We start from the raw sequence: 18,021 nt of genomic DNA, 5'->3' as shown, positions 1-18,021 counted from the left end.
GTGCAGTGGATGGAAAAAATGGTAACTGTGAATCTGAGAGCATTGTTGAAGAAAAGCGCATGGAGGTCTGTTTTCAGACATTAAGCAGAAGCTTTAATATGTGCACGGAGGGAAGAGCATTAGAGCAGAGGATGTGAGTTCTCCAACAGGGTGAGACTAACACTCGGATCTTGAAAAGAAGAAAACAGGGGGGAGAAAGAGGGGAGAGGATGAAAAGAAATGCAACCTCTGTTAAAGCTGCAATGATACAGGTTGCTTTTGTTCTTGTTGAAGGTCAGTTTGCTAACAAACAGACAATAGGACTAAAGTTACAGGTTTGTTTGACATGTTGAGCTGTTGTAAACATTTAAAAAGTCTAAGGTCTTCTGAATTGGCATTTATTCCACAACCATAAAACAGCTAACTGGCAAACTAGATGTAGCTGCAAACGCGCTGTCATTCACAGATGGCTTACCTGCGGCAAAGTTACACAGAGTGAGATTTACTAGCATGACATTAGCTTTCCGGCTTGACATTAGTTTTATGGCTAATAACTGTTTGAAGCCATTTCCAGCCCACAGAGAGGGCTTTTTGCTTTATTTTTCTTCTTCTCCGTACAATGTTGTTGAAAATTTAACACCTCTGCTGATTAAATATTTCATTTACACCAAGAGGTGTCTTTAAGTGCCAGATTCAGGTCAATCAGACAGGGTGAGACAGTTGGCGCCAGCAAACTAATTACAGTAGTGGTCTTTACTGAGCAGCATCCTATTAATACATTACTGTAATTATATTTAAAACAGATTGTTTGTGTACCCTGGACATTAATGATTCATTTATCCCTCATTTGTTTTCATATATGCAACTGAACTTGGATGCTGTTACAAGGGTTGCACTGACTACGTAATACAGAGATGTATGCCATTACTGCAGTCTATGTACTGTTGATTTTATGATCATGAAGTAGGTCAACATTCTGGCATTTTACAATAAACCAGACTTGAGTTCAGTGTTGGTTAGATGCTGTACGTCTGTATGCACAACAATTCACACACAGGGTGCCATATGACTTTACCAGAGAACCAGGACCTTTAATGCATTTGTAACAGAAGAAAAGTGCCATGATTAAAGGATAAAATAACAGATAGCAGACATATTTCATGTGTAAGCACAGTGCCTCCTCGTGTCAAAGCCGGCACTGACCACTGGGGAAAAAAAACTATGATTATACAGCGTTTCTGGTCAGGTCAAGTTTATTTGTAAAGCCATTAATCACAGTTTCATTGTCAGCGGGTGTCACGAAGCCCACATTATGAACCCATCAATAAAAAACAACACCTCCCAACCTTTGACCTGTAATTGGATCAAGGTCAAACTCACAAAAACCTTAATGAGAAACATGTGAAAAGAAACCAAAACGCCTCACAAACAGAGCTCATCCTTCCACGACAGTCAGACATGTAATGGCTGCTGAGAGCGGGTAAACAAAGATGAAATATTGATCAGCAAAGGCAACATAACAAAACGTGTGACATGAATGCAGAAAGACTGCTTGGGTGAAGCATCCAAATGTGTTGGGTGGGTGTGGGGGGGGCATCAGCGCCTACTCAGCCGTGGTCACTGTCGTCATCAAGGTCATCATAGGAATGACACCCGGTGCAGGGGCGTCAGCACCACCACGGTCATCATGGATGGCAACTGCCACCAGAGGCGAGAAGGGAGGAAAAGTCGAGAGGATATACACACACAGCAGATGATTTTGTTCGCTTTGTATCACTCAAACATAGGTTCATACGTTGGTAAATACAGTGCATTTACAGCAACCTTCTGTCAAAGCAAAACACAAGCAGAAGAACAATTCCTTCTTAGGATGTACTTCATCTTTCCTTTACTCTTATTTATTGTCGTGCTGTACATCATTAAATAAAAGTGAATAACTAGTGTATTTTCATATTTTTTAAACGTCATATATGCTGACTACCAGTAGTGAAATGTGATCTAGTATTCTAGTAATCCATTTCCCTTTTTATTATAGTTTCATTTTATTTCCTCTACTGACACCTGCAGTTACTAGTTACCCTGCAGAAGAGATTTTGCGTGTAAAGGATATTATTTATGTGTTTATTTAGGCTCTTATTTATGTGTCTGTCTAATTAGAGCCCCAAATCTCAATTATCAATTAAGTAAAGTTCGAGTCACCCAACTGAGAGAGGCAGCAATTAAAGCAACAGAACCACAAGCTATTAAACACACTCTTCACAGGTTAATGTGGAGAAAAATGATCATGTACTCAACACATAAGACACCATCCTTTAGAATGAATGAGGCAATTTTGTTTGTGATATTTATTAAGTCCATTTATTGTCTTGATACTATTGGTGGTAGATGTTATAATGCAGGGCTTATTTCACTAAAGTAAGGGATTTTAGTTGCTTTTCCATCAAAGGGTGATATTTAACGCTCTAAGTCTGTAAAAAGTCCTTCTTAGAGAGTTTTTAGACATGTCTTATATGTAACTCCGTAGTCAGTAAACACTGTTTTAGCCTCCCATCTTGGGAAGGATTGTTTGAATAAAAATTCTCCTTAAATGGTAGCCGAGTTGAAGATGCCTTAACAACGGGACAGCAACAGGTCAATGCCTCGGTGAAGTGCAGCCTTGGATTTTGATCAAGCGCATCTCCATTGACCAATATTTCATATTCAACCTACTCTACATACATCACTGATGATGCAAGGAGAGATGACAGATTGGTGCAGAATCACAGCAAAAGCCTCACATTGCTCTTCTCTGACCTTGTTTGATCCCACCACCGGTTAAATCCAAGCCAGGAGAGAGCCAGATCTAAATAAGTTTTATATAAAAGTAAAGTATGACATTTTGTGTAAACAAAAAAAATTAGCTCTGGTCCAGGCATTACACTTTCAAATGATTGTGGCCTTGGGCAATTTGTATCTTCCAGTGCTGCTGAATTCACTTTAAAATGGCAAAATACAGTATAATACCATCTTTAAAAAGTATTTCTGTAGCTCTTGATTCAAACCGCTCTTTAAAACAAATGTGAAAACAAGATTCCCATCTGTCATTTTAGGAACTTGACCTCCTCTTACTGCTTGGTGTATTTTTGCCAATTCCCACTTAAAGCAGAGTCTTTCTTAGTGTTAAGTGACCTTTAGGGATGTCAGAGCCAAAACTGAAGTGAATTCCTAATTTCTAGGTAGCAAGCCATCATAAAATAGACTTTTTTGAGTGTAAGGTCCTAAAAGATGATCAAATAACAATGTAAAAATGTTCTATTGCGTGCTGGCGACCTCACCAATGGGGGTCTGGATTAAAAAGTAAATAAGGTAAAGTCAGTTTGGTGGAGACGGATGCTCAGCGTGGTGTAAAGCTGTGGGCCTCTCCTGCTGCCCTCTGGGCTGTTTCACAGTGCTGCATGGGCGCTCCCGGGATATAGCGATGTTTGGTGTGCACTCACAGCTTCAGTGCACATCACCAGGTAGTAGCTGTGGAGAGGGTGGGCGTAGAAGGTGTGGTTTTGATCTCTTTCTGTCTGTGTGTTAGTGTGTGAAAGACAGAGAGAGAGAGAGAGAGAGAGAGAGAGAGAGAGAAAGAGAGAGAGAGAGACATAGAAAAGGGTTTATGTGAAGCACAAATGTCAGGGGAAATGTTTTGTACGGTGGGAGTTTTTCTCAGGATGTCAAGCACCTGTGTTGGAGCGGCTGGGTGATGTGTGAAGTGCACTCCACCGGGTCGACAGCAGGGAAGGTGTGATGTTGGACCTCTATGTAGGATGTGTACGGCGATGTGGGTGGATATTGGGTGGTTCTGCTATTTTGGGATCACTGTTTAAATGCCTGACAGCTATCACAGCTGAGCTACTGCATGCTTGAATAAGCCACTATAAGTTGTATTAACACAGCACACAGTACATACATTAAAAACCATGGGCCTGCTCTGCTGCTCATAATCAAAAAACGGTTCTGTTCAAATACTGCAGCACTTTCCTTCCAGAAACCTCACTCTCCCTCTTTCTATAATGTGCTTCAACTCCACTGCAAAATTTAATGGACGACATACAATTTTGATGGTGAGTGATGGGCAACAGAACTGGACAAAAGGGAAAAAGCTAAGTCTCTCATGAAAAGAATTAATACTTCTGTCTCCCTCTCCTTTTTTGTCTCCCTCTCCTTTTCCTGTATCCAACTTCACTACTTCCATCTGCCTTCCCTTTGCCTCTCCTTTGGTCTTAATCCTACAACTCCTCCCCACCCCCCCCCCACCCCACCTCCACCCACGCCTACATACTCATCTTCCCTCTCATCATTCGCTCCCTTCCTCCTTCTCCTCTTCAAATCTGTCGCTGTCTCCTTCCCCTTTACAGGCACCACTAGTCGACGCTGCTCTTTGGATTACCGTGGTATGGCCTTCTGGGAGCAGCCCAGCTATGCTCGATGCATAACAAATGAATTCAGATACTTGCAGCAATCAGTAGGTGCAAAGTCAGCTTCCTCTCACAGCCTCTGTTTCCAATGCATCATAAATTACCTCCCCCGTGTTTTCCCCATCCCCCTCCTTCTCATCACACCGTAGCCAAAGATTAACCACTTTTAATAGAGGAGCAAATTAAAACACAGATCGGTAAATCCTTTCAACTATTTGATTTAGAGTGTATGGAATGTTCTTATCCGTGTTTGTTTTGTTGCTTCAGCCCGATACACTTTTGCACTTCCTCACTTGCACTTTACTGCATTTTAAATAACATCCATTACAATACATTTTTGTTCTGGACCATCAAGGGACCAGATGACAAATTGAGGGAACCTTAGTGAATGCTGACTATCTTCTTTTTAATAGAATCTCCTTCTTTTTTTAAACCAAACCAACCTGGTGTGAACTCTATCTCTTTCATCATTTTTTCATCTCAAGATACATCTGGATCACAAAGAAAATCAGTTTTTTTTATTAAAGTTTGGGTCCATTTTAGAGAGCTTTATTGAATAACGTCTTTGTGTGTGTTTGCCTTTAGTCTGGAAACACAATAGCACTTCCACTAGAATAGGTAATTTTGGTAACCTTCCATCACTGTTAAAAATAAAATAATTCAGAAGAGCTGAGACAGCACATATAGCGCTGCACCTGTGAACGTGTATTTATGGACATAAAGCCTGTGCAATGATGTGAAATGTCATTTCACTGTGCAATTTCTGCCTAAATGTGTGTGTCTTCTGCTCCAGTTAACTTTTTTATTCATATTGGCTCATTTCAAAACATCCGTGAGGCAGAATACATTTCGTCCTGGCTTAGATATAAGTGTCACATAAAGGGCCTTAGAGAGCAGAGTCTTTCTTTCTGATTTTTTTGCACTCCATTTACTCTAAATGTGTAGTTAAGCGTGTATCTCGCAAAACCTGCAGAGGACACAGATGCCCCATGTTCTGTATTCTCCTGTTTTTGGAGGTTCAGGGGCACCTTGCAAAGGGCCAGAGAATGCTGGCGGGGGATGGGATGTCCCAGGTCACAAAAAACTTGCTGGACCTCACCCAGAGGAGAAACTTCTACGCTGGTGACCTGCTGTCTTCTGTGGAGATCCTTCGCAATGTGACGGAGACCTTCAAGAGAGCCAGCTATGAGCCGTCTTCAGATGACGTGCAAGTATGTGGACAGTGGGTTTATTATAACACGGATGGATCTGTATAGTGGTGTAATGTATCTATTGTGACAAAATAATCAACTGGATAAGCGTTATGTTTGATGTATTTTACTCCCAACACTGTACTATATAAGAAAAAATATGTTTGAATGTCTGAAATAGCAGAAAAGCTGACGAATGCACCCCACAGCTCTATTGTATCAAGAGATCTCCCGATCTTAAGCTGTTTCATCTCATCATGTTGGGCTTGACTGCAGTCTTGATCCTCTTTATGTCAATTGGATGATGGAGATTATAGCCAAAGCTCCACCTTCATCACCAATAACATAGTTTATGTCCTCAGAGCCATGTCATTTTCAAAGACGCCCTTCTTAGGCCTCTTTGTGGTCTTTGTGCTGTCCTGTGAGCCTGTTTCAATGTGTTCGGCTTATGCTGTTTATTAGAGGTAAATGGGATAAAAAAAAAAGAGCTAATGGGTAGGAAATAAATGTTTGCTCGCTTTTTGATGGTAGCAAAGCATGTTTTAAATATTGTATGTGTGCTAATGAAAAACCTAATTCTCCAGTTTAGTTCTGTAGCTTTGTTACTGTATCAAGCTTGTAAGTAGCGCCGGAAAATTAGTAAAGTATGAGTCATGCCCATCAGCCATTCTCTGTATGGAAGCAGAAAAAACTTCTGCTTCACTTAGATTATTAAGTCCCATAACACAGTGCTGTTTCCACTGACATTCATAATTCTATATATTAACGATGAAAAAGTTTACTGGATATTTTAAACATCCCAAAATACCCATAATGTTAGGTGTTATAGTTTAAAACACAAACAACCAAGACATCTATCATCAGTAATGCCAGTGACAGTGATTCTAGACACATGCGGCCGTATTTGAACATCTGTTGAATGTGATAGGAATTAATTGGCATACAGCTTTTACTTAAGGTTAGGAAGTAGGTAATTAAATCAACAAAATGTTGAACTCACTTAATTATGCATGTCCAAAGTGCAGTGGTATTTACTACAAAATGTCAGGGACGCTCTTTTTATTTGTCTGCTGCTTTAATGCACATTTATCAACAGTTTCCACTGGATGTAAGCTGTGTGGTCTGCTGCTAATACTCTGCAGGAATGAAACCCAAATGTGCTGCCCATGGATAGGCAAACATAGGGCCCATTTACCCAATTTCCCACCATAGAAAATCTATGAGATGAGGAAAGCATCCTGTCTCTGGCTATTATGAGAGCTCCATAGTGTGTGTGGGCAGACAGGAGAGCAGTCAGCCAGCCCACCCCCTCCGTGTGTCTCTGAGCTAATGCAGTGTTAAAGTGGGCACATTACCACCAGAGGGAGCATAAGCATTCAAGTAGAAAACAAGATAGCCTGTGTCAAGAGAGAGAGCCACTCCCTCCGGCACATCGTAGACCAGATGAAATAACAAGGCTAAAGATCAGACAGGGGTCCTATTACTACTGCAGGCATGCACCCCGAGCAGACCCTGCTGCAGAAGAAGACAATCCACACAGCTGCTCACACATTCCCTTTCATCTTTCTTTCTGATTGCAGCCTGTGCTCTCCTCTAGCATTCAGTGTTTGCTGCAAGCTGCGGGGGGTTCAAGGTGTATTTTTGTCAGAGCTTATCCACAAATTCCATCTTTTCTCTGATGAAACCATCATGGTTTCAGTGTCAAATTTCCTGGTGCTATTGTGCCCCGCAGGGACCGTCATTATTCCCATATAGAAATCCCTGAGATGAGAAATGTCGGTTTATTGTCCATAACAGTCCTCTTTGAGTGCATAGTGTTTATGTGTCATGATTTGAAAAAGCATCTTGCTTCAGTGCCCGTAATACTTGTGCGTGGGTGTGTTATTTATTTTTTCCTTTCATCTTTTCCACAGAACTTCTTTCAAATCATCAGCAACCTCTTGGAGGAGGAAAATAAGGAGAAATGGGAAGACGCGCAAAAGGTAAGCACGTTGCTGTGCACTTAGTAAACAATTCAGATTGCTGAATGAATGTTGTGCGACTCAAAACAAATCGACTTAAAGCTTTTTTGAGGTTGCTCTGTCTGAATAGCAGAGATGAAGAAAAGTCAGGTTAATGTTGAGATGATGTTATACTTATACATATCATTGTGAGAGGTCATTGAGCAGGTGTGACATCTGGCCTCATTTAGAAAGCTAGTTCCTCAGAGCTCCACTTGGTGGCAGTAGCACTGCCACAGAGACTATCCAACCATTAACACTGCAGGACTCACTCACTACTGCACACACATTGTTTCACCCAGCTGATACAGATCACAGCAACCAGTGGGATTATGATTAGACCATTACTTCAGTTGGATTTTATCATAGAAACAAACAGTTTTGACGTTTTATTGCTTCTACCCAAGACTCTAATTCCCTGTCTGCCTTTCTCTGACATTGTAAGGCAGCTCCGTCATATGGAGAAGAAGTATAATAATAAACATAGTCTCATTATCCAATTAAAATGTAGGGCCAACAGACTGCAGCACAGCAGTGATGTATTGTACTGTAGATCAAAATTTGAGTACAGAACAGTGCCCTTTCTCAGCATTGTGGTTATCCATTGAGATTGGCTTCTGTCCTCTGTCGGACACATCACTGAGCTTAAGAGGTGGCAAATGTCATTTTCAAAACTGCCACTGGTGTCTGAGACAACCTGAACTCGGAAATCATGTGCATCCAGACTCTGACAGAGATACCATCTGAGATGACTGCGAGTCTGCAGAGGGCATCTGCTCTGTTGTCACCTTCACTGGTAAATTGACTTAAATTGGATATCACCTGCACCAACACATGAGGGGGTGTCTTAAAATCAGTCAGATCTATTTTTCTTCTGTTTTTCTCCATGCCTGACTTCAACTTAGATGGTAGGAGAAAGCAGGCAGTTCAAACTCTGCCAGGAGTGCCAGTCCTGGTTGTCTCTACAGGCAGTAATTAGGTGTTTACTCACTGTAGCTTTAGTTTGGCTGGCCGGTGAGAAAAGCTAACTAATGAGCAGTTTCGTCAGTAAGAATGCGTCAGAGATGGAGACAGACATATAAGAGGAAATATAAGAACAGAAAAAAGTTAACTCTGTGATTGAACACCCAGAAGAGATAAATGTTAATTATTTCTATTGTTATTAATGTGCCTGTCCAAGGAGTGCTGCTTAGGTTTCGGCACTCCACCAAGAGGACAGCGGCTAAGTGACATCGTCTGATTTCAACAGACGATGCTTGGACTTAACAGTTATCAATTGTTCTCACTTGCTGGCTTTTCTTGCATTAATGAGTGTTCCGAGCTCAGTTTCCATAGTTTTTGTCAGCACCCACACACTGCGCGCTGTGGACATTCAAAACACTCACATGAAACACCCCACTATGGGGTTTCACTGGCTGTAGAGTTGGCTCTGTGCAGAGATCACTATATATTCACCTCCTGTCACTGTTACCATGGCAAGGAAAGGAAGAGCTCTGTCTACAGAACCTCCACTGCAGCCATTTCCCTGCGCTGCCTTCACATCTCATGGTTGCCATGGAGACCAGCAGAATGAGCATGACTGCACTGTGCGTCAGGCATGCCGGAAGGGCGACGTGATGTGCTTTTCTCCCCCACTATGGCTTTCACTCTGCTGTGTCAGAGGCTCTCAACTTCAGCATCAGTGATCCGCTTGCCAGGCTTAGCAGCAGCACATGTAAAGGCATGTGCAAACACAGAGGACAAGGTGTTAGCATGGAGGGAAAAACCTACCTCAGGTGTTTGTTGAATATCAAGAGTGATGTGGTAATTGCTGATGCCACTCAAATGCCTTTCTAATTGCCTGACATCACCATTGTGTGCTTACACATTCATTATCATTAAGTCCTGCACTGATATTTGTACAACATGACACATTTCAAACAGACATTTTGAAAATGTTATCACAGCATTGTTCTTTGTTGCTGATGTTTTCTGAAAGTGGTACATGTATTGCATAAATGTCTTCATGTATAGCTACACAGTCCTTAAATCAGTATTCTCAATATCCCAGTCAAAGGACAAAACTGGTGGCCCCTAAATTAAAGCCTCTTATTAGATCTGACCTATCACCATTAGATTGGCAGCCACGACAGTGGTCCAATCTTTTGAAGGTCATTGGAGGAAAGAGCTGACGGGACCAGCAGTGTTGCTGGTCGAGCTGTGGAGCTGTCCATGGTGCTTAATTCCTGCCTCTGCCTTCTCTCACTGAGTGCTGCTGTTCATGAAGCGTCACATGAACCCAGGCAATCACCCGTGACTTGGCAGAGGCTTTCAGAAGAGGAGACAACCAGCAACTGTGTGTACAAACCTGGTGGTTATCGCTCTGATGCTGATGTCACATGGATGGTCCAATAAGGACTGCAACTATCTGCCCATTATTTTCTAATCATTTTGATCTATAAAGTATCAGAAAATAATTGTAAGTCCCATCACAATTTCCCAGAACTCAAGGCTAAATATTACTGTACAAATAGGTTATTTTGTACAACCAACAGTCCAAAGGAAAAGAAGAACATTTTCAAATCTTCACATTTGAAAAACTGGAACCAATAAATGTTTGTCATTTTTACTTTAAAAACAACTTAAACAATCAATCAGTTACCAAAATAGTGCAACTCTAGATGTTTAATCAAATTTACATGACATTTATATAAAATTATGTGCAAAAAATGTGTAGTCTATTGCAAAACACAATACATTTTCACAATCTAAATATACAGTATGTAACTCTGTGACCTTCTGCAAATACATTTCTTATTTCTCTTTTCTTCTATTACAATTACTTTTGCTTTATTATTGCTTTACTGTTTATATTTATTTATATAATTATCTATCATCATTTTAAATGTTGTGTTTTTACGTTCTTTGCAGCTTCTGTGTTTCACTATATACAAGAAGTTTATTTTTTTTTTATTATGTATTTATGACCTGCTTTTTTATTTGCTGTCTTATTCTATTTTTATGTTATGCCCCGCACTCCCATCTTCCGATGATACCGACCGTTGAAAATGAAAATGTCTTCCTGTCTTTTTTATCATGTACAGATCTATCCAGGAGCAGTGGAGCTCATGCAGGTCATTGAGGAATTCATCCACATCGTTGGATTGGGCATGAAGGATTTCCACAATGCCTATTTGATGACTGGGAACTTGGGTAAGAATCGGCTCACTTTTCCTCCTGGCCCACAGCCGCTGAGCTCGTTTTACCAGTTATTTCTGCTTGACATGGACACATAATCCCTGTGCTCTGCTTACTCCTTGTGTCAATTTCCCCACCATCATTAATTTAGGATAAATGGTGCGTGGTAAGGTTGGTAGGTAAAATTACTGCTAATCGATAATGTTAATTAAAACTGAGCTTGTGGTCTTAATGTGCTAAATTCCTATGAAAACACTTAACACTCAATCCAATATAAAGAGTGAGCAGTGTAGGAACCCCCACAAGAGGAGAGCTCTTTTTTAATAGAGCTATAAAAAAGAAACACACATAGCACTCCTCAAATATGAGATATTTCATACTCTACTGATATTTGAGGTTTTAAACAAGCTAAATATAATTGTGAAGTAATTTATAATTGTGTAAAGCAAATGGGTTTTGAATACAATAGCAAGTGCATACGGTTGTTTTTACCTGCATTATGTTATGTATTGTTTTCTTAACACACACATTTCATTCATCATACATACATTTTCTTTCATGCATAGTTTCAAAGTTTTTTTGCAATAATCAATTAAAGTATTTGTCATATTTGAAGGTGAAGAAATTCTGTGTGATGTCGCATTGCATCTGCATCCTTTTGAGAAAGACATGATTAGCAGAGCGTACCTCAAAGCATGTTGTGCAGAAGTGCAGCAGAAAAAAGATTCAGTCAGTTCCTTTCGAGATAAGCAGTCATGCAAAAAAAATATGTTTTGGGAGTGTCTGATAAAAGGCTATAAAATTGGAAGTGAAATTACAAGTTATTCTTTGCAGCTGTAATGAGCTTGCAAAAATTTTTTTTTCTGCACCACTGATTATGGTCCAGATTATAACTCCCCCGTCTTTAAGAAAAAAATAAAAGTGTTTGGATATAAGTCTTTGAGCAATTATTCTTTTCCCTGATGTTCTCGGGGGTTCTTTTTGCTTCTGTCGCACAGTCTCTTCGATGATCTGAGGTCTCTGTGGCATTTCATTTCTTACTCAGCCATAAATGGTGTCTTACTGGAATGGAATAATAGAACTGCGGTCTTGATTTATTCATGCAAGTGATTGTGAGAATGTACAGCTGTGCTGCCAGGCAATTCCTCTGGAGGAGTGAGGTTTCTTCCTCATATTCTTTACAATAGCTAACATTTGACCCACTTCTGGGAAAACATGTACACTCAGTGGCTCTTTATGTCATATGATTTGATGAATATGTAGCCCCCCCCCTCCAGAATAGCAAAACAAACATGTTGCAATGAATGCACCCATCAAAATGCTATTATAAAGCACCATGAGAAGCAAATTCAGTAATGGACACTTGGAAATAAGGCTTGAATGCATTTCGTAATGCCAAGCTTTAATGACTTATGTCACAGGCGTTAGAATATTTCTGTGCCCTTCCCCTGTTTTATACTTCTTCCACTTTGGCTTAATGGCACACAATGGCTTGAAAAAGCATTAACACATGACCTCTGCTTTATACACAATATGCAATTTATTCTGTGAAACTGACTCTAAATTAACAGTTTTATCCAGATTCATACAAATTACATGAGCAGAATGAAATACTTGACTTTTATTGTATTAGTCAGCCATATGACTGTTGAGCATCGGCTTAAATTTGTGAGACTGTGGATTAAACCGTGTCAGACATGATGCGACAGAAGTCTTTTGGTAAACATGGAGCGATGATGCAACTCAGTTTTGTGTTTCAGTCTTGTACAGAAAGCACTCACTGGCATAATCAGGGCCCATTTTTGAAGGACTATTTTAGAGTTGTCGTTTTTTTTTCATTTTCCACAAATCACATATATTTTACTGCTGGTTATTTTCCAAGCATACCATCATTTTTCTAATTTCAAAATATATATTTTTTCTCAGTACACAGTAGAAAAAAAAAACATACGGAAACTTGACATAATCAGTCCACTAAAGTGACCATAATGTGTTATGCTTTCTAACTTATCAAAGTTATGATATATTGTTGTGTGGTACTGCATTTAAAGGGGCATCTATTCAAAAATGTGAGTTAAAAAGATGTCACTGCACTGTATAAGAGCAGCAATATCATTTTTATACAAAATGTTAATTGTGATAGATAACCTACTATAAAGTTTTTCTCTTTATGTGTACTGGAATAATAGAAAACAGTGGCTGATTTATTAAAAATACGAACATCTACAATATTGTGATATTTTATATTGCAATACTATAGTATGCATTCGTCAATTTTAGTAAATGAGCCAAAACATGGAGAACCACCAGTAAGTCTAATTGACACAGTTTAAGAGGAAACAGATTTATGAGGAAACTACTCTGTAATCGATGATAATAACAGTGATGGGATTTTGGTATAACCTGTAGGCACTGGAATATATTAAAAACACTGACATATAGTTTTATTATTTTGTTTTATTTATTAATGTTGAACATTTCAGACTTAAGTGTTGGTGCTAAAATAAGTGTGATGAATGAAATGAAACCTGATAGAAAGATTTACTGACTGGATCGCAACAATGATACAACTGATATGCATTGCTCCCTAAGCAGTAGGGGAAAAAGTGGCAACATTAGTATCATTTGACTTTTTAATAGACATAATACATGCATATGTGCAGCTAAATTATTAAGAACTTTTTCAAAGCAAGTAGCTTCCAGTTGTCTTTTTGTAGCTTATAGTTCTTCATGTGTGACTAAAGTCTTCCTGATTACTTTATGCACCTTTTTAATAAGTTGCAGCTATGTTGCATCGTCAGTTTTACTAATAAAACAGACAGCCCCACCTCTCCTTGAGACTAATCTAAGCAATTATTTGAAGTAGCAGTAATGAGCTTACCTTGCACGGCATATGGATTCTCATGATATCACAAGATCACGCGAGAATCGCAGGATCACATGTCACATGAATAATCAATCTTGTCAGGCACCACAAATGCGTTAGTATCTGAACTACCAGCCTCCGGAACCAATCAGTGTCTGGTGAGGAACTTCTGACGTGGTTTGGGTGTGTGTGACGCCCGTGAAACAAAAATGGCGGACATGATCATTTTTCAGTGCAAGAACTGATTATGATGTTTTACCTCTTTGTTGAAAAAATGTCACAAAAAAAACATTTGAATTTTTTTCATTATGGTAAAACAAACTCAAATTTGCAATAGCTGCGACCATGTATGTGCATGCATCCACGCGTTCATGCAGTCACACACACATGAACTCAAACACTTCACCTGCATGGCAAATTTCAGCCTCCTTGGCGAAAAATGTGGCCGCCAAAAGGTGGGGAACTTTTGTTTACCAAAAGAGCGAGCTGCTGGTCTAAGACTATAGAGCATTTATATAAAAGGTGCATTCATTCGGTCATATTTTACTGTGTGTTTGGAAAATGAGTCAATATACCAAACTCTATTTTGCTAATACATGATTAAGACATGGAACACAGAGTTTTCAGGATAATACTTTCCCCCCTGGACACAGCACATGATTAGATAGCCAGCCACACAGTAATTTCAGCTCTCTCTACAGTGCCCTGGTGGCCACGTGGCCCTTTTGATTAAAGGAATGGAAAGTTTTGTGGATCCATCGTTGGAAGCCAAGTGGAGAGCATCTGGCTGAGTAAGATATTGCAGCATCATTTCGTCACTAATTTATGGCAGCCTCTTGACACCTAGATAAATACTGGCTGTCACCGCTGCATCGTCCTCTGTCCTCCTTCGTTTAGTCAAATAACCTTGATTGCGAAAGGCTCTCCGCTCCAGCAACTTCTACTTTCTCCACAAGCAAACACTCGGAGGACAAAGTGAAGCATAGGACATCTTAGAAAATTAAACACCATTTTAAAAGTGAAATACATCAAGCGCTTTTGACATTTTAGTTGTGGCTGTCTATTGTGAGGCTGTAATTCATGGTCGAGAGAATTTTTTGACATTAATAGCGATTAATTGCAATTACAAACACATGCAATGGCTGCAACTGATCATTAATTCATTTTCCATGCAAAATGTTTGTTTTTTCTGACTTTGGCAGTTTACTTAATGCTGAACCTCTAATGAATGCATTCAGACGTAATGAGCAACGCTTTTAATTCCCTCTTATGAAAATGAGCCATACAGAATACTCTCAGTGCACTGAATCGCTGTTCAGAAGCAGCACAATCCTAAATGATCACTTTATCTGTGCTGTCTAGCCCCATCAGGCAAGTGCAAAGCCCCATTTACCTGCAGAATTACCCAGCACTCTGAAAGACAGTCGTCCTAGCACCCTGTTGTGTTTCACAGTGTGCCCCGTGACTAAAACCACTAACACAAACACACACACACACACACACACACACACACACACACACACACACACACACACACACACTTACCACTGCTGCTCCCAACATCTGATGCTGTGAACAGGCCTCTTTGCAAATGGCGGGTCTCGAGGCGCTATGATTTTGTGCCCGCTGCTGGATCATCCGAAACGCACAGACACACCCTCTGTCACAGATTTCACTCAAATGTGGAGCCTTGCCAGGATTCTAAATGTATTATTGGCAGAGCACAAGGAACAATAGAGCTTTTGCATCAATGGTAGGATTAGCCTCAGATTCCCCTCGCTGAAGCACCACCTGACTGTGACTGGATGTGATACCAGGTAGAGAACAGTACAGCTTTATCCTCCCCTTGTAAAGCTGAGGCCATTCCAGTTGATCCTGGGTATTTTCCTTGTCACTGCCTTGTAGTACATGCACTGGCCTTTTATGCCACCTCAGCAGGGAGGTGAGAAAAGGAAAGAGTGATTAAGGAGATTACCTGTCTACCAGTTGTCAGGTGCCAATTGTGGATTTTATTTGCACTTTATGGTAAATGTGAACATGAATGCAATAAAAGCCCAGTGATTTGCACATGCACAATTTAGTTCGACATATGAATAAACATTTCTGTGTTTCTCTGAAAATATAGACCTGTCATACTCCTGATCTCTGATCTCTAGCAGCATCTGAATAAATTGGTAACTATTAGATGTAATTGTTCAGTGGTGTTAGCCAGAATATTTAAGTGATAACAAGCTCCAATCCTGTGTTTTAAATTTAGGTTGTAGGAGTATTTTGGATAACAGATTGTGCTTTTAAAGAGTAGGCTAAAGCAGAAGTGTCGGTTAGCAATTAGTTTGATTTATATTACTGTAATAAAAATAGAAAATTCACTCACATATCATTTCAAAACTTGTGTCTTACTTACTGTTGCTTTCTTGCTGAGAGTTAGATGACTATTCTACTCTCATATCTGCACAGTAAATATGCAGCCGATTAGCTTAATTTGGCTTAGCTTACGGTAAAAACTGGAAAGGGGACAAAAGTTTACCTGGACCTGTTGAAAGTAACTGCCGCCAGCCAAGAAATAGAAATGTTTCCAGTCATTGCGCTAGCTAAGCTAACTGACGGCTGGCTTCAGCTTCATATTACCATACCGACAGGAAAGCGATCTCAATCCTCTCATCTAACTCTCAGCAAAGTAAGAAATGATACATATCAATATAAAATCATGGTAATACAGTGTTTATGCAGCAAACATACATGTATGTGTGTGTGTGTGTGTGTGTGTGTGTGTGTGTGTGTGTGTGTGTGTGTGTGTGTGTGTGTTACACACTTCAAAAAACTATGGTTCACGTGTGACCTGTGTGCACGAGACAGGAAGAACGTGTGAAAACATTTTCATTACAGGCTGACTTTTGGTAAATGGAATTAGAATGACTCTCCATGAAACAATCTATAAACTCATAAATACTCGAAAGTATATTGATCATCAGTATTTCTTCATTGGTCTGTTTGTTGAATTCTGCAGTGGCCAGCATCCAGAGACTTCCAGCAGTGTCTGTGATGACTGACATCAACTTCCCCATGAAAGGTCGTAAAGGCATGGTTGACTGGGCCAGGAACTCCGAAGATAAAGTGGTCATCCCAAAGGGCCTCTTTGTTTCCCAGTCAGCAGGTATGCAACTGTATATGTATTAAAGCCATTCTACTTCGAGTCCAACACATCTTTCTTTAGAAACCATATACACTGTCTTCGTGAACTGTACAAACTTTGTCTTAGAAAATATATGTAAAGCTTACTTCTTTCCATAACATTTCTAGGATCTGCAGAGGAAACTGTAAATGTAGGAGTAATGCATAATGAATAGACAAAGATGGATTCAGAGGCCACTGCTAAGGAATTGAAAATAGATATCTTGACATCTCAGCAAAAGCTGAATGATTTTAGTTGAATTGCTCTGTCTGAAAATGTACAACAAGACTTGCACACAGCACATCAGTCTTATGAAGAAGGTATTTTTTTTATGTTTTATGCTACACCACCTCTTGTTTTCGGAAAGTGAAATAATGCCACAAGCCTTTGAACACAGCCAGTTTGCTTGCCTGTGCTTGTTCGGTCACTGAGTTTTCCATCGACTCAGCATTTTCAGCATCCTTTCAAACACTGCCAGTCGCCACTGTATATCGCAATCCACAGCCAGACAATTTGGTTAATTGGTGTAATCAGTCTTATCAGGAATATACATCAAAGATAACAAAACAAGGGATTGATTAGGAATCAGTGCCACATGCCTAATCCCAGCCACTCTAATTTGGACAGTGTAAGAAGCTGATTCTATAGGAGACTTTAGCACTTCTTTTACTGGAGTCAACAAAGTCTGTAGAAAAGAAGTTGCGAAATGTAAAAAGAAGTGTAATTGACGGAAATGGCATTTTCAATTAAGAACTTGCAGGTTTACTTAGGCCATGTGTTAATCCCAATTAAAACTTCCCTTTGAATTATGAAAATTCATGTTATTGGAAGGTAACACCTAGAGTATTAAATATATACAGTATGGAGTATTTTTAATATTTACTGTTCTGGCAACAAGGTCAACTTGTATAAGAAGGTGTCACCAGACTCACCACACTAATGAATTGAACTGAATTGAGAATTGCCTGACATACATCTCGGGGAGTTGGGAATTGGTATTTGGACATAAACTTGAGGACATAATATATTGTATAATTACTGATTCCATAGCCTTATATATTATGTTGATTTATCTATTATTGAATGGCTAAAAAATTCAGGAACTCGAGGAAAACAATTTATGTTAATTAAATATAAATACAGTGGAAAACTAAAATACAGCTGTGTCGTTTCACTAAGGACTGTTGATTTTTGC

General features: G+C 39.7%; 1 protein-coding gene across 14 annotated transcripts in view; it reads left to right on the top strand.

Moving 5' to 3' along the window:
* adgrb3 (adhesion G protein-coupled receptor B3) overlaps positions 1–18,021 on the top strand; it is a 119,059-nt gene that overhangs the window by 64,373 nt on the left and 36,665 nt on the right. For 10 of the 14 annotated variants that reach the window (XM_035992093.1, XM_035992090.1, XM_035992092.1 and 7 more), the window contains 5 exons: positions 4,362–4,468; positions 5,435–5,632; positions 7,525–7,593; positions 10,695–10,803; positions 16,662–16,808. In XM_035992093.1, coding sequence (XP_035847986.1) covers positions 4,362–4,468; positions 5,435–5,632; positions 7,525–7,593; positions 10,695–10,803; positions 16,662–16,808 — 630 coding nt within the window. The remainder of the gene's footprint in view (positions 1–4,361; positions 4,469–5,434; positions 5,633–7,524; positions 7,594–10,694; positions 10,804–16,661; positions 16,809–18,021) is intronic. The other 4 variants (XM_031303192.2, XM_031303218.1, XM_031303211.1 and 1 more) reach the window with 2 other exon arrangements.

The sequence above is a fragment of the Sander lucioperca genome, chromosome 15 (genome assembly GCF_008315115.2).
Source record: "Sander lucioperca isolate FBNREF2018 chromosome 15, SLUC_FBN_1.2, whole genome shotgun sequence".
In the NCBI taxonomy this organism is placed as follows: Eukaryota; Metazoa; Chordata; class Actinopteri; order Perciformes; family Percidae; genus Sander; species Sander lucioperca.
The sequence above is the reverse complement of the archived record's forward strand: the minus strand, read 5'-3'. Positions and strand labels throughout refer to the sequence as shown.